At 39.7% G+C, this 27873-nt stretch overlaps 1 protein-coding gene across 2 annotated transcripts in view; it reads right to left on the bottom strand.

Annotated features, from left to right (window-relative positions):
• ABI3BP (ABI family member 3 binding protein) overlaps positions 1 to 27873 on the bottom strand; it is a 254121-nt gene that overhangs the window by 153711 nt on the left and 72537 nt on the right. For both annotated transcript variants that reach the window (XM_066240657.1, XM_066240658.1), the window contains exons 3-4: positions 10396 to 10464; positions 6393 to 6525 (exon numbers count right to left, since the gene is read on the bottom strand). In XM_066240657.1, the coding sequence (XP_066096754.1) occupies positions 6393 to 6525; positions 10396 to 10464 (202 nt within the window). The remainder of the gene's footprint in view (positions 1 to 6392; positions 6526 to 10395; positions 10465 to 27873) is intronic.

Here is a 27873-nt window from a genome sequence, read left to right as displayed (position 1 = left end):
GTACAGATCAAAATTATATTTCTATGAAAGAATTGGTGAGACCAGACTCTTTACAGAATATAAGTGACAAATAAAGTGTAAGTATAAATCAAAACTGAATTTTCAAACTTGGTAAGAGGATGTTAAAGTGATAGGAAAAGGAGTTCTTTTATTAGTGTAGTAAGTATAAATTTAGTTTGAGTATAAGGTGCTGACCACCATTATCTGGTTAACCCAAAGAAAATATTCCATGGATAACTAAAAATACAGTCTTAGAATTTTGGAAATGGGCCAAGGTCTGAGATTCAGCATTGGAAATCATCTACACCTTTGTCATTCCCACTGTTTTCTGTAGAAGAGCCACATGGGCAGTTCCTGGAAGCTTTTAAAAATGCAGAATCTCGGGCTCTTTCTCAGGCCTATGCAATCAGAGCCTGCATTTTAACAAGGTCTTCCAAGTGATTTACATGCACATCCAAGTTTGAGAAACACTGTTCTACAAGGAAGTGACAGTTAAAGACAGGGTATAGTTGAAGTAAGAAGGTACATAGATGAGAGACCCAAGGATAGAACTCTAATTTACATTTGGGAAGCAGGACAACAAATAAGCAAGGGAAGAGCAAGAGGCTAAGAGGAAAAGCTAAATAAAAATGTAAAAGAAGGAAAGAGTTCAAGAATGGATGACTGACCAACAATTCCACAGAGAGGTTAAAAAGGATAAGAACTGGGAAAAGGCGACTGGATTTAGCAATTAACTGATCACTAATGACCACAAAGGAAAGCTCTCAGTGAATGGTAGAGAGGGAGGGAAGCCAGCGAAAGAAAATAAAGACTGTAAGGTGGCATAAAAATCAGGAATATGCGAGTAGATCACTCTAAGAAGTTTTCTTATTCTTACTGGAATAAGAGAAGAGATGAAAAAGTAGTTTAGAAGATCTAACAGGATCAGCAGAAGATTTTGCTTCCAGGTAGGGAACTGTGGAGCATGTCTGCAGACAAAGGCAGGGCACCAATGGCAGCAAAGGGACAAATGTAAAGGAGAAAGGCCTAGAGCGGGGGTCCCCAAACTACAGCCCGCGGGCCACATGTGGCCCCCTGAGGCCATTTATCCGGCCCCCGCCACACTTCCAGAAGGGGCACCTCTTTCATTGGTGGTCAGTGAGAGGAGCATAGTTCCCATTGAAATACTGGTCAGTTTGTTGATTTAAATTTACTTGTTCTTTATTTTAAATATTGTATTCGTTCCCATTTTGTTTTTTTTACTTTAAAATAAGATATGTGCAGTGTGCATAGGAATTTGTTCATAGTTTTTTTTTTTAGTCTGGCCCTCCAATGGTCTGAGGGACAGTGAACTGGCCCCCTGTGTAAAAAGTTTGGGGACCCCTGGCCTAGAGGGTGTCTCAATGACACACATTGTCTGAAGTCGGAAATGTGTCCCTTGGAAAGAATCAGAGGATGGAAAGGTAAATTTGGGCTGAAGTAAGAGTAAGCTGATGGGGGAAACTCTAAATTTCCTCAGTATTGCAGAAGCCAAGATGGATTAGGGAAGGACAAGAGCCAGGGAAAGTAGCCAGGATGCTATTTCCATCATCTGGGGTAAGATGAGGACTTCCTGGATTGAAATCATTGGTGTGAAAACGGAAAAGTAAAAGATAAAGAGACTTATATGCATACTTCTCAAAGACAAAACCAATATAACGTGGGGGCTCATTAGTTTATAGGAGTTGAAAAATAAAAATGAGTCAAGTTTCAAATTAGGGTGAGTGAAGAATTATAATACTTCAGAAAGTAATGGGACAAATTAGGTGATATGTCAAGAGAGAAAGTATGAGTTCAATGGTTTCATGTTGAGTTTTAAGTAATAGTAAAACATAAAAGTAAAAATGCTGATGTTTCACTGTTTATTATTCACCATATGTTCACTGAAGGCCTACTATGTACCGGAATCAGCCCCAGGAGCTGGCGAGATAATGGTAGTTCAGAAACATATGATCTCTGTCCTCATAAAACTTAAAACTTATGTGCCAAGACATATGGGTAACAAGTCATTAATTCAGTTGAGTATTCACAAACATTAAAAATGCCTGCTTCTTAAAAATTGGGGGAGGGGTGTGGAGAAAGTCAATAGTATTCTCTGGACCAGCTTAAAAGGAGGCCATATTCTACATTAAGAGTAAATAAGTACAGTATGAAAGTATTAGAAAATGTGAAAAGATGTCTAAATGAATCATAAAACTTTAGTAAGTTGGCAAAGAAGTGAGAACTAAGGCAATTTAAAACTACTTAACAAGTTGGAAACGTGGGAAGGAAAAACTAAGCTATTAATGGTGAAATAAATTTTGGTTAAAAGCATGTTTCACTCTTCATCTGGGCCAATTTGGGAAGCTTCTTTTGACTTTAGATATATTGAGGACAAATATGAAGTTCTTCCGTTCAAAGTCTACTAAGAATAAAAACTATAAAGTAAGCACATCTATTCTCCAATGTGAACTCAGAAAAGGATCTAAACATAGGAAGATCCATATGAACTCTATGCAAATAGGAATTAGAAACATACCTCACAAAAGATAAATCAATATTTCATCAATATTTTCAAGTTTAAAGCAAACAAAGTAAAACAAAAAATAGGGATTTTTCTCACTGAAAACTTACTACACAGAACTTTGATATAAGAAGTCCAAAGTCAAAGTAAAATGCAAAAATTTTTCCATTAAATTATTTGCATTTCCATAGGATAAAGGAAGTTATCCAATAAACCAATATAAAGTAATTTCTTTTTAAATCAGAGACTACACAAGAGACCAAATAATAGATTTCAATGGCTTAAAATAATACCAGTAGGTATTTCTGTAGCAAGCCCAGGGCATTCAGATTTCAATGGTCTTGTAAGAAGATACTCCTGAAGAAAAACTTTAGCTGTATTAATCTTCCAATTTTTGAGAAGCAATCATCCACTAGGGCTACTATTGCTTATTATAACCTACTAGATTAGTCTGAATTTTAATAACATCTGCGTGATTTTATAAGAGTGGATTTCTCCAAGTCTGCTTCTAATTACAGTAATTTAGAGTTGTTCTGGTAGATTTATTTGGCTGCTTTTATTGTGTACAGTATTTCCAGAGCTTTTAAATAGGACGAATATTTTTTTCTTAAATGCCACAAAGACTAAAATGTCAGCTCTTTATTAACTGGACTAACTAGGGGAAAAGGAGACATGGGTAAATGAAATTCACAAATACTCCACGTGCTTCTTTTTAGTCATGACTGTTGAATTCTTCCCTCTCGGTCATGTCCTAACAGTTCCCTATTTCTTTCAAGGATGTCTTGATTCTCTCACTCAAGTGTAAAAGCTTGCAAGCATCTTGACATGTTATTAGTTACATTTTTAAGAAAATTTATTCTAAATGGAATTATTTATTTTGTAATTTGACAGGCATGACTCTATCTATTAGCCAGGGTGTATAAGTCCGGGCATGCGGGGTGAGGTGTATGCATGGTCCCAATAGCTTGGGCCTGTGAGACAACTGCCTTATTAAAATCCTAGCTCTGCTAGGCCCTCTGCTCCTTCTCCACATTCAGTATCAGCTTGAGCTATCAAATCATGAAAACATCTATCAATTAGAATTGGTCATTAGATAAATTCTTTCATGGAAGGGTCAGTAGAACCAGGCTTGAGAACAGGGGAGGAAACTAGATTCAAATTATGCTATATGAATTTGCATGTTACCGAGTCTCAAGGATTTATCAAGCAAGTTGAATAACCATTAAAATCAACTGTATTTTGTTACAAGTGTACCAAATTTATTTCCTTCCTTCCTTCCTTCCTTCCTTCCTTCCTTCCTTCCTTCCTTCCTTCCTTCCTTCCTTCCTTCCTTCTTTCTTCCATCCCTTCATCCCCCTTCCCACTTCCCTTCCCTCCTTTCTCTTTTGCCTTTCTTTTTAATAAGAGGCTAAAAAAGTATTCAAAAAAAGAAAGCAATTCATAAATGTTTATTTTCTCAGCACTGGCACCCTGAACCAATCCACTAGAAACTGGAATTTTTAAAGGAAAGTATGTTCTTTCAAGAGTCCATTTTCCAAATAAAATATGTATGAGTTTAGCAGTGGGTGAAATAAAAAGTATTTCAGATTCTGTGAAACATTTCAAAATTATTTTTCAAAAAATTTTGTTTTGGCAATGTCTTCCACATGCCTTTTCCCAAGAATGTCTTCCTTCAGAACTGTGGGATGTCATGTAAAGGGAAATTTAGTTTTTCTTAGTCTAGATTTCTTAATCAAAATCATATGAAATGTACTTTTATAAATGTCTTTCTTTTTTAGTTCAATTTAGACAAATATAAATCAGCACTATAAAAATAGAGATTTGGTCAAAAAGTACCTGAAAAGGTATTCTATATCTTAGTACATGAGAAATGCATATTAAAATGCTAATGAGGTATGACTAACATGAAAAATACTGACAACATGAGTTGTTGGTGAGAGTGTGGGGCAACATGAACTTCTCATAGGTTGTTTGTGGGAGTGTAACTGGAAAAGTGAGACAAAACAGAACAAAAAGATGTTAAATATACATCTTTCCTGTGAACTGGCAATTCTTCTTCTAGGTATTTAAGAGAAATTAAAAGCTATGTCTATAAAAGTGTTATACAAAAATGTTTATAAATTTTATATTTATAATAACCAAAAGCACAGCATAATTCAGGTGTCCATCTGCCAGGGAATGGGTAAATAAATTCTGGAATATTCCAGAGAGAATACTACTCAGGAATAAAAATGGGAAGGACTGTTGATACCTGTGATGCCATAAATGAATGTCAAAAAGATGCTGAGAGAAAGAAAATAGAAACACAAAAAGAATGTATTATATGATTCCATTTTTGTGGAATTCTAGAGTAGGCAAAACTAATCTATGGAGATTGAGACCAAATCAGTGGTTGCTTCTTGGGAGGGTACTTTCTGAGATAATGATATGTTCTATTTCTTGATGGGATGTAGGATACATTATTATATGCAATTTTTATAACTGATCAAACTGAACACCTAAGATCTGTGCATTTTACTGAGTTTATTATACCTCAATAACAAATTTTTTATTTAAAAAGAATAATGAAATAACTAGTAAAATTTAAAAATCACTCCAAGTGTACTTAAAATAAAAAAAAAATCTTTAAAAAAACTGAAATGCCTTGGCTGAATGACCTATTTAGATTATTATTATTATTATTTTTGGTGAGAGAGAGAGACAGAGAGAGGGATAGATAGGGACAGACAGACAGAAAGGAAGAGAGATAAGCATCATTTTCTTGTTGTGGCAATTTTGTTGTTCACTGATTGCTTTCTCATATGTGCCTTGACCCGGGGGCTACAGCAGAGCGAGTGACCCTTTGCTCAAGCCAGCGACCTTGGGCTCAAGTCAGCGACTTTGGGCTTCAAGCCAGTGACCTTTGGGCTTCAAGTCAGTGACTTTTGGGCTTAAGCCGGCAACCATGGGGTCATGTCTATGATTCCATGCTCAAGCCAGGGACTCCGTGCTCAAGCTGGTGAGCCCATGCTCAAGCCCGCGACCTTGGGAATTCAAACCTAGGTTCTCTGCATCCCAGTCCAATGCTCTATCTACTGCCTGGTCAGGCAACCTATTTAGATTTATGGTTCAGCATTTAGCACAGTACCCAGCATACAATTCCAAATACATGTGTTGGATGGCTGAGTGACAGTAATTGAAAAATACACTTAGACTTTTCTCACTTTGCTTTGCCAAAGACGATGATAGCTTCATTTCCAACTCTGTGCTTTTCCTCTGCCTATACTTCTCCTGTGTATGTATGTACTTCCAGTTTTCTAGGCTTCCTAAGCCAGTGGTTCTCAAACTTAAGTGTGCATCAGAATCACCTGGAGAGCTTGTTGAAATACAAGTTATTAGGCCCTACTCTCAGAGTTTCTGATTCAGTAAGACTAGAGGACACCCCAGATTTTCCATTTCTGACAAGTTTTTAGGTGGTGTTGACGTGGATTAGGGACCTCACTTTGAGAACTACTGCTTCTAGCCCTTCTTCAAGTGACAGATCAAAGATCCATCTTTTTCCATTCTGAGATCCACCTTTCCAACTTTCAACAGTCCTTCCTAACTGCCTTCAGCTTTTATTCACTTCTCACTGACATTCCCCATTTGCTATTCTTCCTTATAGTTTATTATTTGTTAAGAAAAACGTGTTTTTATTCAGCTAGGTGATAACTCTCTTATGGGGAAGCCTTTTCATTCCCTTTACACCCAGAATAGGCTGGACAGCTAAGAGGTGATCTGTAAATGCTGATGTTCCTGATATTAATGCATTTTTCTAAAGCAAATAGAAATACTAGTAAAGCAAGCACCAGTTTTCGGATGAAAAGTAAAGTCCTCTATTATAATTAATTACCTGTCATTGGGACAGTGGCTCGGCAATGTCCAGTCATGGTGTGGGTTAATGAGGAAACCCCAGGACAGGAAGACGGAGCTTGGTGTCAGAGTGCCAACCACCAGCTGGAGAGGTTTGCGAGAGCGTCTTTTGCCTATGGAGGTAACATACAGGTTAATTCTGGTAACATGTAATGTATTTTCATGATTCAGATAAAATGCATAAAGATGATTTGGTAAGATGATAAAGAGTGCGAAAGTATTAAGTTTTTTCTCTTTCCATGTAATGCAAAAATATTACTAACTCCTTGACAGTGAATTTAAGCATGAATCAAATGAAATATTACTTTTTGACAGCTGTGTGTGTTTGTGTATTCATGTATGTGTAATATATACACATATAAACTATATCCAGTTGTATATATTTTTTATTTTCTTGAGTCAAGGATAATATGGAGGTCTTGGTTATTAGCAGGGAAATAGATAAACACACACATTTCCATACACATATTGTATTCATGTATACATTTATGTGTGTATGTATATATACACATTTCATTTTTCTTTCTACAGAAGAAATAAAAACACACTTATTTTTTCCCCTAGTACTGTGAATTAGTATAAAATAATATCTAAGAAGAGAAATGAAAGCTTAACATCTAGGTTGTAGGATATATACAATATATATATATTATATATATATATTTTAAACCTATTTAAAGGTACAAAATCCATCATGCCATTGAAATAAGAATATATTTTTATGGTGAAAATCTAAATGGAAAATGTGCATATATTTTTAATTTTTAATAATGTTGGAAGAGTAGGACTAATATAGGAAGCAGAGCTATTCTGATGGGACTAAGTAGATTTGGGCAATGCCTTGAGTGATGCTGATAAACTACTGTTGATTCTTTTTAAGTATATAGGGGACAGACATTTGCAATTTCAAAAATATTTAAAAATGCAAGAATGGAAATAGTGAAAAAGAACAGTGAAGATCCTCAACCATGCAAACCAGCACTGGCTCACCGGAATAAAGTCAGAGTGAAAAGAATAGAAATCCAGTAGCAGACCTAATAAAACTACATAGAGCTAACATAAAACATATATCATTTGTATTCCCATTGGATCCCCTTTTATTTTATGAGACTGTGGGTATTGTATTTTCTATAAGAGAAACTTGTGTTATCCTCATCTAATGCAGCGGAAACCAGTGGGTAGAAAGGTACCCATTGAATGAGCTTAGTGGAGGTTATCTGAACCAAATGCCCTTGACAATTGTGCTATGCTGTTGCTTCTACTTGATTTCTGCAAATTGTTATTTCAATTAATAATAAAATCTGAGCCCAGATTACATATAACCTAGTGATAACAAATCACCTCACCATAACATAGCTGAATTTTTAAAAGATATTTGAAATAATTTTCAGTAATAGTTTTTGATTACTTGGTGGCAAACATGCATTTATACTTCACTGTAAATTTTCCCAGGTCCACCTATCATAGGACCTTTTATGATTGTGATTCAAATGGTTTAAGTGTGGCCTTCCTTAGGGAAGGGGGCATATTTGAATCTGAGCTGAGGGGATAGGACACATGTATTTTGAAAAAGTCCTTAGCTATTCTGTGTCTTTTCCTACCCGAGTTGATTTTCATAAATGTATTGATAATACTAATGTAATCTTATCTTACAGATAAATATAGGCTTAGAGAAGTTTCAAGGGTAGCCAAGGTCACATCAAAAGCAAGGTCAAGACTCAAATCTAAGTTTCCTGTATCTAGTTTTCTTTTTACTACATTATTGGTGTAGTTCACAATGTGTGAATATAATGCCACTTAGAGACCAAAGACATTTTTTTTCTTCCACCAAGAGAACCTGAGGCTTGCATGACCATCAAATAATTATTCCACTGAGTATAAAATGATTAAATAACTAAAATACTTATGGTAGGTGCAAATATAAAATAAATGAATCCATTAGTCATTATCTTATTCGCAAATGCAGATTACAGGAACAAAAATTCCATCTGTTGTCTGACAGGAAAGGTGGGGTATTATATCCTGAGCAAGTTGAAACCATTTCCTGCCCTGGTCATCACAAAGTAAAATAGAACTTCCAAAGCCAGTGTCATAGAAGTCCCCAAATGAAATGAAATGAAATTACAACGTGCTACTAAGGTGCAACCACTGTCTTTGACTTTCCTTATATATTTCTGTATATGTGCATTACGATCATGTTTGCCTTAAGAAACAGTTCAGTGAACTACAAAGCCAGGATCCCATAGAAAAAGATTGACTTCATTGTTAAATATTTTGGAATTGAGTCTTGAAATATTGTGAGTACCTTTATTTTAAAATGTATGGAAAGTTGCCTGGACAACTATCATTCACAAGCTGTAAGGAGTGATTGAAATCTTCCTTGTACTCTGGGATAATATAAAAGGTCAGGAAAAGAAATGTGTGCTTTTCAAAAATGCTTGACCGTTTGTTGCTTCTCTTAAAAGAAGTGAAAACAGGCCCTGGCCGGTTGGCTCAGCGGTAGAGCGCCGGCCTGGAGTGCGGGGGACCTGGGTTCGATTCCCGGCCAGGGCACATAGGAGAAGCGCCCATCTGCTTCTCCACCCCTCCCCCTCCTTCCTCTCTGTCTCTCTCTTCCCCTCCCGCAGCCAAGGCTCCATTGGAGCAAAGATGGCCCGGGCGCTGGGGATGGCTCCTTGGCCTCTGCCCCAGGTGCTAGAGTGGCTCTGGTCCCGGCAGAGCGACGCCCCAGAGGGGCAGAGCGTCGCCCCTGGTGGGCGTGCCGGGGGATCCCGGTCGGGCGCATGCGGGAGTCTGTCTGACTGTCTCTCCCCGTTTCCAGCTTCAGAAAAATACAAAAAAAAAAAAAAAAAAAAAAGAAGTGAAAACAACAGGAGGAGGGAGGCGAGGGGACGGAGGCCACTGATTTCTGGGAACCGAGCCTGGCTGATACACCTAGAAGACAACACATAGCGCCCAGGGCCCGTTGTCGGGTGTATTTAAAGATCTGAATGCTCTCCCTATCCATTTCATACCTTAAGAAAGACATAACGGAAACAAAACAAAAAAGATTCTTTTTGTGTGTGTGTGTGGCCTCCAGTGTACTATAAAAGTATGATTAGGAAATAATTATTTTGAGAACATTAGAAAACAAGATCAACTCTATCTATGGAGTTAAGAAGGCATGATAGCAGATGGTAAAATCACATTCACAGCTGTACTGGTCCTTCCTTATAGCAATGGCCAGCTTATTTGATCTGAGAAGAAACTTCAGTAGTGAAACTGGGACAATTTCAAGGAGGATTTTAACCTTCCTTTAGTCGTGTGGACATGTTTCTGCTTGTTTATTCATATGGTATCTATATTCCTGTTTCGAGACTTCCTAACCCTGGGACGATGGGTTTTGCACTGCCGTTTTATGAAAGGAGTCCTTCTATATTTGACTAAGTAGAACAGGTTTAGAAAGGAGAGATCAAAAGTAAATAAAACCTAAGTTCCAATCCATTTAATCCAACACAGAGAAATGAATTATGCCCTTGAAATGTAAACAGTCTCCTTCAACAAAGGCAAGACATCAAAATTTGCCTTTAAAATCTGAAAGGCACAATAGCAGGTTTGCATTCACACATTTCAAAATAAAGACAAATAGGAGCAACTCTTATTGAGTACTCAGCTATGGGCCAGGCCTGTCCTCAGTGTGGCATCTCCAGAAACTCATTTAATTCTTACAGTGACCCTAATTAGACTGCAGCCAGGAGGCTCAGAGAGGTTCAGTCATTTGCCTCCAGCCCTGCAGTTCACACGTGTTGGTGCTGGGATAGGATCCCGCGCCCTCTCTACGACCAGCTGTGCTGCCAGTCTGTTGACCCGGATCCTGCTGTGCATGTTTCATCCTCTAATCTACGTTCTCTAGGCCTCCCCAAGGCACTGGGTCTCTGAGGGAAGAAAAGAGATGAAAAGCCATAGTTTAGAGTTAGTAAAAAAACAAAATGAACGAGAGATACCTGAGCATGATTTCTTTTGACTTGGTGGAGGAGCAGGTCGCACAACGATCAGATATTTAGGCTCCGCATCTGCAAATAATGATAACTTTATTCATCAATAAAATTCTTTGAGAACAAGCAGCGTTTGTGACTGCACACCCATGTCCTGACTCAGTGTTCCCCGGCTGTAGTCATCATAACCACAGTGGATGAAAGGACTCAGAAATTCGGAAAGTTAATACTTCCTGAAGAGGTCAGTTTAGTTCAGTTCTTAAAATGAAATTAAATCCAGATTTTCAAAACCAAATGGACAGGGATAGGGAATAGGTCTTAAAAGAATCTTACTAGACACGGGTTTCATGTCACATCTTCATCAATCCTTTTTGCTGCATAGATTTTTAAATTATCAGATCATATCTATTCTTTTACCCTCTTCCTCACAGAGGGTCAGCCTGACCCTAAAATCAGAGAAAGAAAAGTCCTACCTGCATAAGACACACGGGTCAGTCATGTCACTTGTATAATCTAAAATTGCTTACTTTTGTGGAAATACAAGTATTTATAATGCCTTATTTTTTATCCTGTTACATAATTTCTCAGCCAATTATCATATCTAATCAGTCATTTTTTTGAATAATTGTTTTTTCTAAAAAAATCACTTTAGCTTGCTATAATTGTCACCTAAAATTTGCCAATGGAAAATAAATTAATAATCTGTTTATAAATATTTAGGTTTTAAATAAAATGATGTTTAAATAATCAATATGTGCTGACTCAATCATGAGCTAATAATTTATCAAATGATCTTTTCTAAATTGATGTTCCCAAGATGAATGATTAGTTTAAATATAAATAATTAGAGAAATACACTTTGGGTATACTAAATAGCATTTTATAAGCAGTTCTACTAGATTAACTAATTAATGGGTATTATCTACAATATTTCTTCAGTAACTTTGGACCCTGAAACTCATTCTGTGCATGTTTCCAAATGGAACGTCAAGTTCCATTTGGATGCTGTAGACCAGTGGTTTTCAACTGCTGGTCTGCAGACCAGTGCCAGTTTGCCAGAAATTTTATGCTGGTCAACATCAGAGTGGTTAATTCTTTTGTGGGCTGGCATGAAATTTCTGGTGGACTGGCACTCATCCACGGACCAGTGGTTGAAAACCACTAGTGTAGACCACAAGAGTTCATTCCTCCTTGCTCAGGCAGATCTCACATGGTTATTTTGTTTTTATTCTGGGTTTAAATATCTCCCTTCCATGAGTCCGGAACAGAGGTCTTCACCACTCAACATTTTACAGAATTGACCTCAATCTCAGCCAAAGGCAACCTGGCAATTCAACTGCTTTTAAGGACTCCAATCTTTGTCATTTCCTGGACACCACCTCACCCAGCCCTGTTTGCTATAACCTGCTGGGGTAATTGCCACTGCATAAAGTAAACCAGGGAACTGCTTGAATTGATCTCAGAGCTTTGCCTGTTTATCTTGCAGTTGCCTCATGAGCACAAAATTCAGCCAGACTCAAACGCAGAACAAGGTTAGCAGGTTACATCGATGACCGAGTAAGGGAGCCTGGTAGAGAACACGACAGCTCTGAGGCCACACTTCCCATTCAGACCAGAACTTGGTTTAATGCAGAAGAAGGCAATGGCATTTTAAGAAACATAAATGACCAAGGAATCTTATCATGTTCTTTCTTACTCATGTTACTTCTACTTGTGCTAAAATGATGCTGTAGAAGGGACAGTTAGAGCCACCACTACTTCCATTTCTTTTCAGTTTTTTCTCACTCCTATGCAAGTCAAGGCAGAGTATTGGTAGAATGCGCACGTTTAAAGAAATGAAGAAAACAGCTGAGTTAGTTTTGCATGTCTCCACTTTTCTGGTAATGAAATACAAATGCATGGATGAACTACAAAACTATGTGACTTCAGTGATCCTGCTTAGAAGTTAAAGGCTCTTACACTTGCACTTGAAACAGGCATTGCACAATATAATGATAAATGGTAAATTTCATGCTGTTAATTAAAACTTTAAACTTTTATTTACTTAAATGATATTAAGTAGCAAGTAAAATAACACTATGACAAGCTGGGATACTCTGGAAGACAGGGAACAACTTTATATTTTAGAGCCTTTAATGTTTTTGTTTTTTTTTGGTTTGTCTTTTGAACCAGGGACCTTTCATTTTTAGTTTGCACTCAGTCCTGCAAATTAGGTTGCTATCTTCATTTAGTCCTCCAAATGCCCTTTCATTAAAATTCTGGAATTTACTTCAAGAAAACAAAGATCTCTACTCTTCTTCAATTGTTCTCACTGTAACAAATTCTCCTAGAGCTAGCCTTTTATTTCCTTTCTTGATACACATTAATTCAACTAAGTCTCAGTGGTTTTAAAGAAAAAAAAACTGAACTACTAGAAAAACAACATATGTGATCCAAGACCTATGGTTATACAAACAATTTAAAAGTACTTTTTGTTATGATCACAGTCATTTCGCATAAAGGAAAGGCTATCCTAGCCGATTACAAACTGGAACAGATGTGAGGACCTGGGTGCATGGGCTGGCTCTCTCTGCTCATTAAAAACTCTCAACATTCATCCATTTCGGCAGTTTTTGCACTTGATTAGTAACACAGACATGGGGAAATAAAATAACTAAAAAAGATTTCTATTTCTGTTCTGAGCTACAAAATTCTTGCTGGATTTGTAGCAACCTGGGAATATATACAACTGAAGCCTGATCAGAAATTGTGGCAACAGCATCTGCCAAAATACACACTTTCTTTTTCATTTAAAAAAATGTGTTAACTAAAATGTCAATTTAAGAGAATTTGTGTGGAAAGCAGTTAACAAACTTTCCATTCCTAATAGTTAAGCCTATACAACGTTTCAGACTACTTAAATTGATTTGCTTAATATTTTAAATACCCTACAGTGGAACATAGAGACAGTTTACTATTTAAAGAAGTCTACTATTGAAATACTTTATAACGTTCTAGATTTTTTTTGATGATATATATAATCTTTCCATAATTGCTCTGTTTGACAAATCCCAATTCTTTCATTTTTATCAGAGGACATCTGCATTGCAAGCCACCTTGTTGACTGTTTGTCATAGTGAGGTTTATTTCTGCCACATTCAGTGTATTCAAACAAACAAACAATCTATAAGATAAACCAGGAAATCAACTAAGGGACAAAAAAATTTATTTACCTCTGCCATCTTTTTTCACAATTTGGTTTCGTGTCAAACTAAATTTCTGGGCATAAGAGCACGGACTCTGGAGCCTGGAAAATCCGGCTCAGCTAGTTACCAGCACAAGGTGAAGCGCTTAACATCTGTGCACTGTTAGCTTTCTCATCTGCAAAATGGAAAAATCACAGTTCCCGGCCACAGGGGTTCTTAGTGATGAGTAACCCGCAGCATTGCCTAACACACACAGAGTGCTAATATTATTTTAGCTGTTATGATAATGAGGAGGATTTCTTGAAAAAAAAAAAAAAAAAAAAAGCTCTCACCTGAAAAGGTCCTGAGGACATACTAAAAGTAAGAAAAATGTTCCAGATCTTTTTTTTTAAAGCAAATATCACAGATTCCAAAATATAAAAATTTCATAGAAAAGAAAAAAATTACAGACCATACTGATAAAGATTTTCTCCTGACCTTTACCTCTCCTTAGCTCTTTTTCAATCAGGCCTGACTTTTGGGTTTCTGTGTTCACCTCTGCATTGTCTGGTTTTGGGAAGAAGCCAGCTTAGATGGCTTAGCAGAAATCCCCATCCTCCACACCACATCACCATTGATACTGATCAAGTGCCTTATCCTTCACCATCGCCTCAGGAGGTATCTGATCATCCTAGCCTACCTTCAGCAAGAATCCTGTTAGGTCAGTTTAACCAGAATTCCCCTACACTGGTGTTTCCTCTTAGTTTAACCAGAATTCCCCTTACACTGGTGTTTCCTCTTAGTAATTTTCACGCATTGACCTCCCCTTGCCCTGTTCCCTGGCTGTAAATCTCCACTTTTCTTTGTTGGATTTGGAGTTGAGCCCCATCTCTCTCTTCTACTGTTAAGACCCCATTGCAGTAATCCCTATACCCATGATGGGGAACAAACCTTTTCCTAAAAACTGCCCACTTTTGCAGTGCTGGTCAACCTGGTCCCTCCCGCCCACTAGTGGGTGTTCCAGCTTTCCTGGTAGGCCAATCGCGGTGCCATTTGGTTGCTCCGCTACCACCCACCATGAAAGCTGGAATGCCCACTAGTGGGCGGGAGGGACCAGGTTGACCAGCACTGCAAAAGTGGGTGGTTTTTAGAAAAAGGTTTGCCATCACGGCCCTATACTATCGAGGTAGTGCCTCCTTGAACAAAGTCTTTCTTACCATCTTTAATAAGTGCTACTGAATAATGTTTTTTCTCTAACAATACTCACGAATATCAATGCAAATATCCTAAACGATGTGTTGACAAGCAGAATCTGGCAGCACAGACACTAGACAAGCACATAATACCATACAAGTGTAGTTTATTCCAGAAATGTAACATAAGGAGGAAAGAAATAAATCTATTTCCACAGATGCTGAAAGTACTTTTGGCAAAATTCATTACTAATTTTTAATAAGAATTCAGTGATGTACTTCCTTAATATGATAAAATATATTTTAAAATATCTGAACCACCTTTATTAAATGTTCAGGATCCTACACGTACATTTCCACTGGGTAATTATCCTTGGCTTTATCAGAACATTCTACCCTTATTTTTTCCTCCTTTTATTACTATATTTTTTAAAATGTTACACTATGATTCTATTTTTGTAACTTGCTCCAGCTTTGCGGTTGAGTACCTGGGATAAGGTTTAGGTAAACAAACAAAGAATTATGTAACCAACTATATTGTATTTTTTAATGCCAATGATATAGGAATAACTAAAATGAAGCAGTGAGTTGGGAACGTTACCGGGAACATTTACTTAAGCACAAGGCCTTACCAGAATAGTGAGTTAGAACAAACTTGCTCACAAAGGCCCCAGGTTTAAGTTTCTATGACCATTTCCTCTTTGAGGTATCTCCTCACTTGACTGAATATGCTTGTCCTCTTTAATTTTATTTTCACTTGTTCTCAGAGAGGATCACGAAAGCAATCCTTTGCAATTTCAGTGAATGAATTCATGTTAATACAGTATTCCTACACATAATCTGTTCTATTTTAATTACATAAGAAAACATTCATCCTCTACTGAATAACCACAAGGTATCAAGCAGCAAATGGAGAGCTACCTTCTCCATAAGCTAAAGACAACTGGCTTGCAAATGTTTTGTTAGGGGCTAGATCATACCATTCTTGCCAGACACCTTCCCAAAAGGTCAAGAAAGTGACAGCTTCAAAACTGTCAAAAGAGGGATAGTAATTTGGAAGGAAACTCAGTTGAGCAATGTTTCTAAAGTGTTGTAGCACCAGTGTTTTTATTTTATTTATTTATTATTATTATTTTTTAATTTTTCTGAAGTTAGAAATGGGGAGGCAGTCAGACAGACTCCCGCATGCGCCCGACCAGGATCCACCAAGCATGCCCACCAGGGGGTGATGCTCTGCCCATCTGGGGCTTTGCTCTGTTGCAACTAGAGCCATTCTAGCACCTGGGGCAGAGGCCACAGAGCCATCCTCAGCGCCCAGGCCAACTTTGCTCCAATGGAGCCTTGGCTGCGGGAGGGGAAGAGAGAGACAGAGAGGAAGGAGACGGGGAGGGGTGGAGAAGCAGATGGGCGCTTCTCCTGTGTGCCCTGGCTGGGAATCGAACCCGGGACTCCTGTACGCCAGGTCGACGCTCTACCACTGAGCCAACCAGCCAGGGCACACCAGTGTTCTTGATGGCACAAAGGGTGATGTGGTATGGAAATGCAAGGCTACTGAACCAAAAGGTAAAGCAGAAAAGTTAAACTCCCAAGGTGGAGAATATTTAACAGTAATTTCACTATTCTTTTGCTTATTTTTATTTTTATTTTTGTAATAGATATCTTCCTCTCTCAAACCTAAAGCCCAGGCTCACCATGTGAGAAACATTAGACAATATATCAATATCGGTTCATCAGTTGTGACAAATGTATCCTATAAACACAAGAAGTTGAGAATAGAAGAGATTGGATGTAAAGTATTCAAAAATTATCTGTACTACATTTGCAACTTTTTTCTCTAGAGTTATTCTAGCATAAAGAGTTTACTTAAAATAAAGTATCTTTTTACAAAAAAAATAGATAATTTAAAATGTATATATTAATGAATTGCAGGTTGCTCTTTCAATAAATATAAAATAAAGGCCCTAAGGGATGCAGAAGCAGTGTGATTAATCAGCAATTTTATTCTTAGTTTTTGATAAAATAGTGGTATTATTTATAGTTAAAGGTACTTTACAATTTGATGAAATAAGGTAACTATTTTTATTAGAAGCTCATGTAGCACATAACAAGACTCATAATAAGTTAAGAATAAAATTGCTCACAAAACCTGCAAAAAAAAAAAAAAAAGGCCATGCCCATGGCAATCTCCATAGAGAAATATTATCAATTCTTCTTTACAGCTGCAAGTGTTCACATGCCACACTTAGCTATAATCTGACCTGAGTGGGTACAATCCAAATTTAAGTATTCCCTTTAGCTTTTAACATTTGGCAGACTGTTCCTGTGCTTTATTTCATTAACCTTAACACTGAGTAAAGTCTGTTTGAAAATAACCCTTGAAAAGCCTCCTTGTGTTTTAAGCTCAAGCAGAAAGTTCCACTCACCCAACAGTCAGTTCTGAACAAAGAATCTCTAAGTGTGGCCACGGAGGAGGTAAGCCCACAGACCTCCAGCGGGCCCCCAGCGCTGCTGTTCTGTCTCAGCAGCCTTTGCCTGCTGACGTCTCAGTTCCCGCCATTGCTGGCCCACGAAGGAGACAGGAAAGCTTTGCTGACCAGAAAGTGCACACTTTTGAAAGGACACATCACCAACATTGTTCCCTGCCCACACCACCGGTTCTCACATTTTAGTGACAAATTGACACCACTACAGCAAATTGGTTTCAACAACGCGGTACAAATGGTTCATATTAGAACACCGTCCACACCTATTCTGAAGCCCAGTTACTGGAAAATGAGCAGTCCTATTACTTGTTGATGCAAGAGATGCATCCCTCCAGAGGTTCTATCAACAACAAAACAACTCACCACCAAATGCAATAATGAAGTGGCCCTAAAGTAATCACAGAGTCAAAAGCTAGAGAACAGCAGCCATTGTTAGTCTTGACCAACTCAGAAACATCACTGAAGTCCTTTTAGGAAGTTGGGTGTCTCTTCTGGAAAAATGTTGATGGGGTTTTTTTTCTAGAAAATTGGGGAAATTCTGCTGTCTGTTTAAACATGTGGTAGTCAAAGCTTTGCAAAGTGACATGGTGGCAGAAGCCCAAAAAGAAGACACGGTAGTCACAAGTAATAACAGGATTGCACTAAATTTACTCTGTTTACTAAGTTAATGAATAGAAAACTTTAATAATTTTAATAAATCACTCAGATTACTGAGCATGCTGCCCCTAGTTGTACATAAAAATGAATAGCTGTAGAATTATGAATCATCACCAATTAATATAAGACCTCCACCTTTTAGAGTATTTCTAAACCCCTTAGAAAGATGTGGTGGGTTGAGAAACACACGGAATTGGCCCACACTGAGTACATACTTTAATCTGTACCATTAAACCTGGAGACAGTAATTGCACAATAAACATCTTCAGAAAGAATAAATGAATCTGTCCTTCTGTCAATGTTTGCCTAAGGCTAGAGTAAAAAGTGTGAGGCTTTGAAGAAAGAAAATGAAAGAATGATTAGGGATTTGGGAAACAGCATTCAGCAAAAGAAAGCAAATGGCTTTTTTTGAAAAGCAATCAACTTGAACCACCAAATTCAACTTTGATAAGTCTATCTATAGAATTGGATTTTTCCTTTGAAGTTTTTTCTTATAACAGGTTATGTGGTTTTGTGTGTAACAATAATCCTTTCTTTTTAACTTAAAAAAAATAATTTAAAGCATACCCTACACTGTTCAGTGGTTATTTCTATTAAGAGCTATAAAACCAGATGAAAAATGAACCAACATTCATTTTGACAGAACATTCTGCTATGCCTTGAGCCTCTGAGCGAACCCTGGCTTCTCTCAGCCTCTGCGAGGCAGCTGCAGACACTGGCCCCCATGTGAGCTGGGACAATGCGCAGGTTAAATGGTCTTTAGAGGCGTAGCCACCTCATACCTCAGAGCAACTGCTCATGCAAAAGCCACTGGGATCATCACCATTGGCGGGATTAAAGTCATAGACGTGTTCTGAAGGGACATTCGAGTTTATGTTGGCTCGTTATGAGAGTAGTTGCTCAGGGTTGTATGAAATTGATGACGACAGTGAGGAGCAAGCTGCTCTTCTCTGTGCTGCAGTGAGAGGAACCTCTAAATAGGAAAAGAGACTTCAGCTTTGCTAGGAAGACAGGAGGTGGGGAAGGGAGTGGGACAGGAAAAGGTTGGAGGGGAAAAGAGGGCTTTCCCCGAATCCAGGAGTGTGTACACCCAGAGGCTCTGCTCCGTCGTTCTCCCGGCTCACTCTGGAGGAGAGACGCACCCCTTTTTCCAGAAGAGCGTGTCAAAGGTACGTTCCACCAAGGAAGACATTGGAAACTTTTTCTTAGGGTTTTGCTTTAAGTTCAGTGAGAGTAGGGGAAGCAATACTATTGAAAACAGAAGCTTACCCATTGCTGATGACATACTTTGCAGGCCACACCATGCAAAATCGAAAGGCAGGACCCCTATTTTTATAAGTAGGGGGAAAGTGACATTAAAGACACTAAAATATAAAAGGTTTTCTTTCTTCCACAGTCTCTGTCTAGACCTGACATGGTATGTATTGTCTATTTAATGTTGAGTTCGGCAGGAGAATGCAGACTCTCACCCCATCCCATTCTCCTTACCCAGCTTGCCTTCCTGCGTGGGACCCTCTCCCATCAGCTGCATCCTCAGAATCAAAGTACCTTATCCTCCACCCCACTCTTCTGGGTGAAATAGCCAACTTCCCCTTCCCAAAGGCCTGCCATCCCAACCTATATATGCCGAGGGATTGCAACCTCCGCACGGGACACGCTGTGGGCTTTAATAGGTGCAAGAGAGGCTTTCATTGACAAAATCACCCGCTGACTGCGCTGTGTCACTGTCAGCCCATGCAGGGTTTGCTGCCACCGTGTCCTGCCAGATGTCACCATGGGGGCCGGGGGAGAGGAAAACCCAGCAGCACGAGTGCCGGGAGACCGGGCACTAAGAACCAAAATAGGTGTAGCAGTGGGAGGCCGAGACACAAGAGCCCAGGAGCCAAGCCCTCAGCACAAGCACAACTGTCCTATCCAACTGACAAGATCAAACTGAAAGGTAATAGGATGAAGAATTTCAAGACAGTGACAGCCCTGACCTACCCATCCACTCCCAATTCCATACCCACCACCTGAGATGTACCAGGTAGCTCTAGCTGGTGTCCCTAAACTACGGCCTGCGGGCCACATGCGGCCCCCTGAGGCCATTTATCTGGCCTCCCGCCGCACTTCCGGAAGGGGCACCTCTTTCATTGGTGGTCAGTGAGAGGAGCACTGTATGTGGTGGCCCTCCAATGGTCTGAAGGACAGTGAACTGGCCCCCTGTGTAGAAAGTTTGGGGACCCCTACAAGTTCTCCCCCTAATATGGCAAACAAATACTACACCGCTCACTAAAAGCAGAGGGTCGAGGAACGTGCAAATACTCCAGGACTTTCAGCCTTTCGTACAGGGCGTTTTCACCAATGAAATAAAAGTTGGTTTTGCATCTCATTTGCATAAACAAACAACTTTCTTTGACTTGTCATTTGCTTTTCTGATGTTCTTATTTAATAATAATAAAAAAATCAAATGCTTCTTTTTTTTTTACCACTTCATATTCATGTGGAAATACCCAATTTTTGTGAACAGTCTATTTAATAATCTATTTCACTTATCCACTTGCCTCACAGCCAATACACATATTTTCCTAGTTTGCAGACCTGCTAGACATTAAAATTGTCGACTTTATTAACTGTAGGTTTCCCCCTTGCCTGTGTTTGATGTGTGCAACCCACAGAGAAACTGAGTGTAGGTGCTGTTGTCTGGGGCTGGTTTAAGGTTTGGCAAGGGCTTGCTTTTGAGGGACAGCCTGGACCCACATACATTTTCCTGTGAGTTCTTCACTTTGTTCATATGATCTCTACAGGAAATGTCATTGAAAAACCAGGACTGTGTTTTGATACTTCTCTTTCAAATAACAAAGCTAGGTTGTGTGAGACGTCAGGTGGTAGCCCAGGCCTTCGAGTCAGCAAGGTTTTTCTTTCCTAAATGCCCTTGTTACTGCTACCACGAAGGGGTGTGGGGCAGGAATGATTCCCACAAAATGAGTTCTTACGTAGAGTTCAAGGCTAAGAGGGGACGTCATGCCATGCGGAAAGCACTGGGACATGGTGGTCATATGCACAGGTCTGAAGCCAGGCTGCCAACTGCAGATTTCTTAATCGGGGGTGGGGGCGACTTACTGTCTTTACTGGGAAGAAGAGGATACTAACAGTACCTGCTTTGAGGGGGGTTGCTGTGAGGATTTTGTGACCTATTTCTGTAAACCCCTCGGCCTAGCACATTGTAGATGAGTAGCATCCAATCGTCCACTGACAGGCTTATGAGAGCTTTCACTCTAGCATTTGCTGAGCAGCTACTATGTGCCCAATCTGGTAAACGGAACACATCAGAGGCAAAGCTGTGTCAACCTCCTCTTCGTTTGGTTTCTCTCTTCATTGAGGAATATCCCTGGTGGCCACAGAAAAGGTGGGCTACTGGCTTGGAATCAGATGAAGGAAGACGTGGGACCATGCTAAAATTCAAGGCTTTCTCCCATAGGTAGATCAGGCATATAATTTTCCACTAACTTGGGATAGATTTGATTGAAAGGGGAACACCATTAATAATTAGGCCGGAACAACAGGTATAAACCACAATTGTGTCTGAGAATAATTTTTTTTTTGGTAGATTTCCACCCTAGGCACACAGATAATTTTTATTTTGCTGACTCTGGGTGACTTTTTCAGCAAACCTCACATCTGACTCTGGGTAGTCAGCTCCTAGGTCTACACATCTCCTGTGGCAGACACGAAGGAGAGTGAGACTCAGCTCAGGTTCTGAGGAGTCATGATTCAGCTGGTGATGCATGCCACAAATTAAAACAAACAATGAAACAAAAATAACAAAAGCAAAGAATAATTCAAAACTGAAAAAACCAAATGCTGGCCTTCACATCATAGCAATTCGGGTATGATCAATATGTGTCAGAGAACATCAAGTGTCCAGGGAAAATAAAACATTTAAGAAAATAGTACCATATCTCCCCATGTATAAAATGCTCCCAGGTATAAGATGCACCTTAATTTGGGGGTCTGAATTTTGAAAAATAACATATTACGTAAAGTTCTTGAACTCAAGTTTTATTCATCATAAAATTTATACAACTCCTCATCACTGTCAAAACTCCCATCCATTAGCTTGTCCTCATCTGTGTCTGATGTTGAATCACTGTCTTCAACAATGAGCATAAAAACAAGCATGAAAAAGTGGGAAATACAAGTCAAACAAAAACTACAAGCACTGTATAAAACGCACACAGTTTTAGATCCCAAAATTTTTGAAAAAAGGTGTGTCTTATAGATGAGGAAAAATGGTATGTGGGCAATTAGAAAATGAGGATTTGATTGTATTTCTTGATTTTGAGATATAGTCCTGAAAAAGTTCATAATAAATAAAGATGGTGGTGGGAGGGGTGGAGTAGATCAAGTTTCAGGGACACAGTAAGTGCTATATATTTTAATTCATTTAAACCTAAAAATAAATGAATTATAAAGTCAAAACATTACCTTGCACAGCTGTTCCAGATAACACTCTAATTCTCTAGTTTATCCTCATATTGGCAGCTGTCTTTCCACTTAAAACACCTTCTCAATAGCAAGCCTCTTGTAATGAAATGAAACAAGGTATACTTTTGGCTTATAACAAAAGGGCCATAAGCTATTTTGAGAGATCCTTTTAAATATAAGTAAGAATAAATTTTAAATATTAGATTTTGTGCAACACATGTGAAAACCTTGGTATGCTTTACATAGAAATATTCTGAATTAGTTTTATTGTATTTCCAAGGAAAGATAGAGTTGGAGACAATTTATTTATTGTTTGGTGAGGTCAGGAAGACCTAAAAACATGATAATTGAATCCAGTAGAAAACATAGAACATTGAAAAGATCCTATCTTTATTGAAACATGGCTAAATGGTTATCTAATATCAAACTAGGTATTTCTGGAGTAAACTCATGGTGAATTGTTTAAGTGATGGCATAGCATTTACTAAAAAAATTGATACTCATTGGGCCAATTTCTTTAAAAAAATTTTTTGAAGCTTACTTAAGTTGCTCTAAAGTTTTCACCTTAGAGAAAAGTCAAGTGATTCTGAGATTCCTATTTTTTAATGAAAAACTTGGATTAATCTTGAGGATTTAAAGCCAAATACTTCCCACATGGTAAAACTGTTTCCAGAGAAAGAATTAAGAATTAGGTGACATTTTAAAAATAGCTTTAAACAAAAGAGAAAAATACATCTTAAATGTGACCCACTGCTGTTTCAGAATTCCCTAGTCTCTCTCCTGCCTTCCTCTCATTCATTCATTGATTAGCTTCTAAATTTATGACAACATTGGAGATAAAAAAGAAACCTAAGGCCTCCAGGTTCCTTAGCTCCTGGGAGTTTTCTGTTTGGATGGAGTGTGGGAGCAAGCAAGACACACAAAAATAAAAACAAATTGCAATTTATTAAGAACGGTAAAAGGAAACCCTCAGGCTCTGGGATATTCATGGGGAGGGTAATAATGTTCCCTGTCAAGAAATGGCCTTGTAGAGAATAAAGGGAGGGCTTGAGGCAGGAGCAGCTCACAATAAAGATGGGGGGGGGGCTGCAAGACAAGAAGTTTGAGGGGCATAGTAAGTACTTTACATATTTTATCATTTAAATCTTAATGACTTAGGGAACCAATAGCTTTTTAAAATAATATATAGACTTTTTTTCCCCCCTGTTACTGTTTAAAGGACATCATAGAAGCAACAAAGAAGTGGCTTCTGTGTAGTGTATTTTCTGTTGTAGAAGAATGGACAAAATTTCCTAAATTTTGAGAGACGTTAGCGTTCAATGTGTTTCATAGCTCAGATTCTAGAGCCAGATTTGGGTTCAAGCTCTGGACCAGCTATTTACTAGCTGAGTAACTCTAGGAAGTTTTATTTAAATTCTCAGAGCTTTGCCTGACCACTGGTGGTGCAGTGGATAGAGAGCATCAACCTACAACACTAAGGTCCCAGGTTCAAAACCCCAAAGTTGTTGGCTGGAGCATGGGTTGCTGGCTTGAGCACAGGATCATTGATACAACCCTAAGGTCACTGGCTTGAGCCCAAGGTCGTTGGTTTGAGCAAGGGGTCACTGGCTTGGCTTGAGCTCCCATCAAGGCATGTAAGAAAAGCAATCAATGAACAACTAGTGTGAAGCAATAATGAGCTGATGCTTCTCACTGTCACTCTTCCCTCTCTTTCTCTCCCTTCCTGTATTTTTTTCTTTCTTTCTTTCTCAAAAATCACTAAAAAATAAAATAAAAACTAAACTAAACTAATGGAGCTTCAGATTTCTTCTGCGTAAAAAGAACTACCAGAATGACCTACGGCTACATACCTACCATTCCTCATCTGCGTGTTGGGACTGCCTTGCATTCCCTGCTGACTGCCACCTTGCTCTCTCCCTCACAGCCTCTTATTGATTCTCTAAGGGTTCTGCCAGAAAGAGAGGGACTGAGCTGGTTTCCATGGATGGCACTGTATCTTTTCCCTGCTCCCTTTTACTACATTTCCCCCCACCCCCAGCTTTTATAGTTTTTATATAGTTGCTTCAACTCTTTATGTCAACTTTTCATCCAGCTATTTTTTTATAAATAAATTTTTATTAATTTTAATGGGGTGACATCAATAAATCCAGCTATTTTTTTGTAATGAATCCATCACCATCTTGTGGCACTGAGGGCGACACATATTCACTTCTTTCTTGTCATTAAGATATTTATCCTTCAGCGTAGCAAATAGTAGCAATCTCCATTATTTTTTATTTCATCCCACTTTGTAATGCCAGTGGCATAGGCCAGACAGGTCTACATTGGATTCGGGCTGATGATAGGGAAACTGCGCAGCTGGAAAGCATTGGGCCATTCCTGTTTAATAGACTCTCGCAGTGGCAGACGAGCAAACAGGCAGGGGAAACCTCTTCTCATGGAAGCAGGCAAATAAGCAGCACAACAGCCCCTCACACTGGTGGACAGGCAGGCAATCTGCAATCTGAGTCAAACACCTGTAGCCTTCATAGTCTATACACATGTGGTCCCGCCACGTGCTCTAATCATGCAAAGTGCAAGCGAGCAAGCCTAACACAGCTGTTTTCCCAACAATCCTCTCCTTTAGGGTTGCTCACCTCACAAACTATGTGACAGGGATCTTTCGACATGGTCCCTATGAGAGGAGTAAGGTACATTACATAAATATAAACAGTACAGACTACAACAACCAAATTACAAAGGCACAAGCTAAACCAAAAATAACAACTACAAAGTTGCCCTTTATAATGTCTCCCTAAGCACTCTGCCCAGGGAGTTAACTGGAGGCCCACCTCTAGCCCCCCACCCCACAGTGCCAACAAGGCCACCTGTCATAAGTGGGGGGCCTGTAAAGTAAAGGGCCATGTCCATTGAAGAGAGTGTCCTTGGTGCATCTCTGCAACTGGTTGGATGCGACAAGTGCCATACCTCCCCCCCAATCAGAGTCCCTCATAGTACTGTCCACAGTGGCATGCTCATCCAGCGAGGGAGCCAGTGTCGCCCTCTTATTGAAGTTGCAATGTTGCTGCTTCAAGACTCTATTATACTGCTCAGTGATAAGTCCATGATACTGCAGCTGTCCTCTGTCTGTACAAATCACTCAGGTAAAAGACCCTTACAGGCAACTAGCCATACAGCTTTTTATTAATGGGCCTAAGCGCCTTTCCATGAGCACTCTATTCATTGTCACAAGCCCCATCCAAACCCCTCAGCAAGCTTTCAGGGCCTGATGGGGTCAAACACAATCAAGGCTTCTACCTCCCTGACAGTACTCTGATGCCAAACCACCTATTGTTTTCTAATGCCAATACTTGCTGCACATTAGAAAGGGACCGGTGGATTGCTAAGTTCACCTGGGGCTGCTGGCATTCGGCCCATCCCAGTTAGACAGGTCCCTCAGGCTCCCCCCTATTCAAAACTGGGACAACAGGTCTTGGGGATCCTCCTCTTCCTCAGCTGTCTCCAACAAGTAATTTGCAACCGTGCTAACTGAATGCCAGCCATTTTCTTGTCAGCTGCCAGGACCACCCTCTTGCCCCATTTTTCCAGTGGCTGGGACCTCCGCTGCAGCTTAAGTTGCCACCAAAGCTCTAACAGGACTCTATTAGATGACCCATCTATTTTTTTCCTAACTTCCCCGGCCACAATCAAATCTACCCATATCTGGGTTCAGGTAACCTTTACAGGCCTGTTTCTCTTGTGAGTTGGGGGGGGGGGGCAGCATGGGCAGCAACCCACACAGCTTTATGGTTTCGTGCTGCCTTCAGCTCCCCTAAATCTGCTACCATATGTGTAACAGTGTTGATCTTAAGCCCACAAAGGGGCATAAGATAGCCACTAGTCACCCCAAAAGTGCTGATGGTATGCTGCAGAAATACGGTCCCTCATCCCTGCCATAAGTACTTCTCATCTGGCCCACAGGACCTCAGGTTGAAAGCAGCATTCTTCAAACCTAGTTCCCAGAGGGCCTACTGCAGCTCAGTATACAACTGCCACTAACTCACTGCCCCTGGCAAGTCTCCAGCATCCTGCCAGACTGTACAAATGGCAGCCATCACCCATTCTAATAGGGTATGGTCTCCTGGGTTGCCATGGCAGTTCTGAAGATGCTGCCTCAAGGAGGAGTGCATGGTAATGGCAGCTAATTTCTTCATCTCTGTTCCAGAGAGCATGATGCCATCCACCCCTTTGTCTCACAACCACAGCAACCAAGTTACCAGGGGCTCGGTGGGGCTCTGTCTGAATTTTGCCCCCAACTCCATCAACTCTGTCTGGGCATTGGGCCAGACCACTACCTGTGGAGGGGGTTGTGCCACTCTTGACTGCTGGGTTTTTACCTTCTGGGTGACTAATGGCTGGACTCTGAGTGTGTGGATGGCAACTGCAGCTCAAACTTCCTCCTCCCCAGAAGAGGAGGAGTTAAAGACGCCTGCTACCACCAATTCAGAGCCACTCCACCAGCACAAGCGCAGCTCCTTCTTTAGCGCCCTCTTCATCTCTAGCGGCTGCCAGCTGTTGGCCTGAAGCTGAGACTAAGCTCTTGAATCTGCAGTTGTTTCTCTAACTACTGCTGGTGTCGACATTCTGCTTCTAGGCCAAACTGCAACTCTTGGATCCATATTTCCTTCTCAGGTGACTATTCCAGTTCCAGGCGCCATTGGTGTTCAGCCTGCATTTCACCCTGAAGCTCTAGAACTTGGTCAGTCTCCCTCTCCAGCAACAGTTGCAGTTCCTGCTGCTGTTGATGCTCGGTCTGCAGCTCATCCTGGAGCTTTTAACCTTGTGCAGCCTCTCACACAGAGCTTTCGGTTTCTTCTCACAGGGTTGTAGAAACATCACCAGCCTGCAGCCCCCAGCCTGCAGCAGGGTAACCACAGGGAACCGCCACTCCTCTTTCCCACCCTTCAAGGGTGTCAGTGGCTCCATACCAATCTGATCTGAATCCTGCCCACCACTCCAGATGTAATGCTGGTGGCCAAGGCCAGGCAGGTCCACAATGGATTTGAACAGACAGTAGAGAATCTTCAGATCTGGAAAGTGTTGAGCCATTCCTGTTTAATAGATTCTTGTAATGAAGGATGAGCAAACGGGCAGGGAAAAACCGCTTCTCATGGCAGCAGGTGAATGAACAGCAAAATGGCCCCTCACAGTGATGGGCAGGAAATTTGCAATCTTCCCTGAGTCAAAACCTCACAGCCTTACATAGGCTATGCATACACAGTGCTGCCATGTGTTCATGCACTAATCATGCAAAATGCAAAAGTGAAAGCCTTCCACAGCTGTTTTCCCAACACCTTCATAAAAATAAATAAAACATGCTTCTACATTTTTATGACAAAAAGTCAGAGGGGCAGTTGAAGTTCTGAGTTGCAATAATAAAAGAAGAAATTTTTGCATTTAATCTTGCTTTCGATACAAATGTAAAAATTAAGGGTAAAATTTGTAAGAGTTAATAATCTATAGGAATATGCATTGCATAAAATT

Source organism: Saccopteryx bilineata, chromosome 8, assembly GCF_036850765.1.
Source record: "Saccopteryx bilineata isolate mSacBil1 chromosome 8, mSacBil1_pri_phased_curated, whole genome shotgun sequence".
NCBI classification, from domain to species: domain Eukaryota; kingdom Metazoa; phylum Chordata; class Mammalia; order Chiroptera; family Emballonuridae; genus Saccopteryx; species Saccopteryx bilineata.
This window is presented reverse-complemented; position numbering and strand designations above follow the sequence as displayed.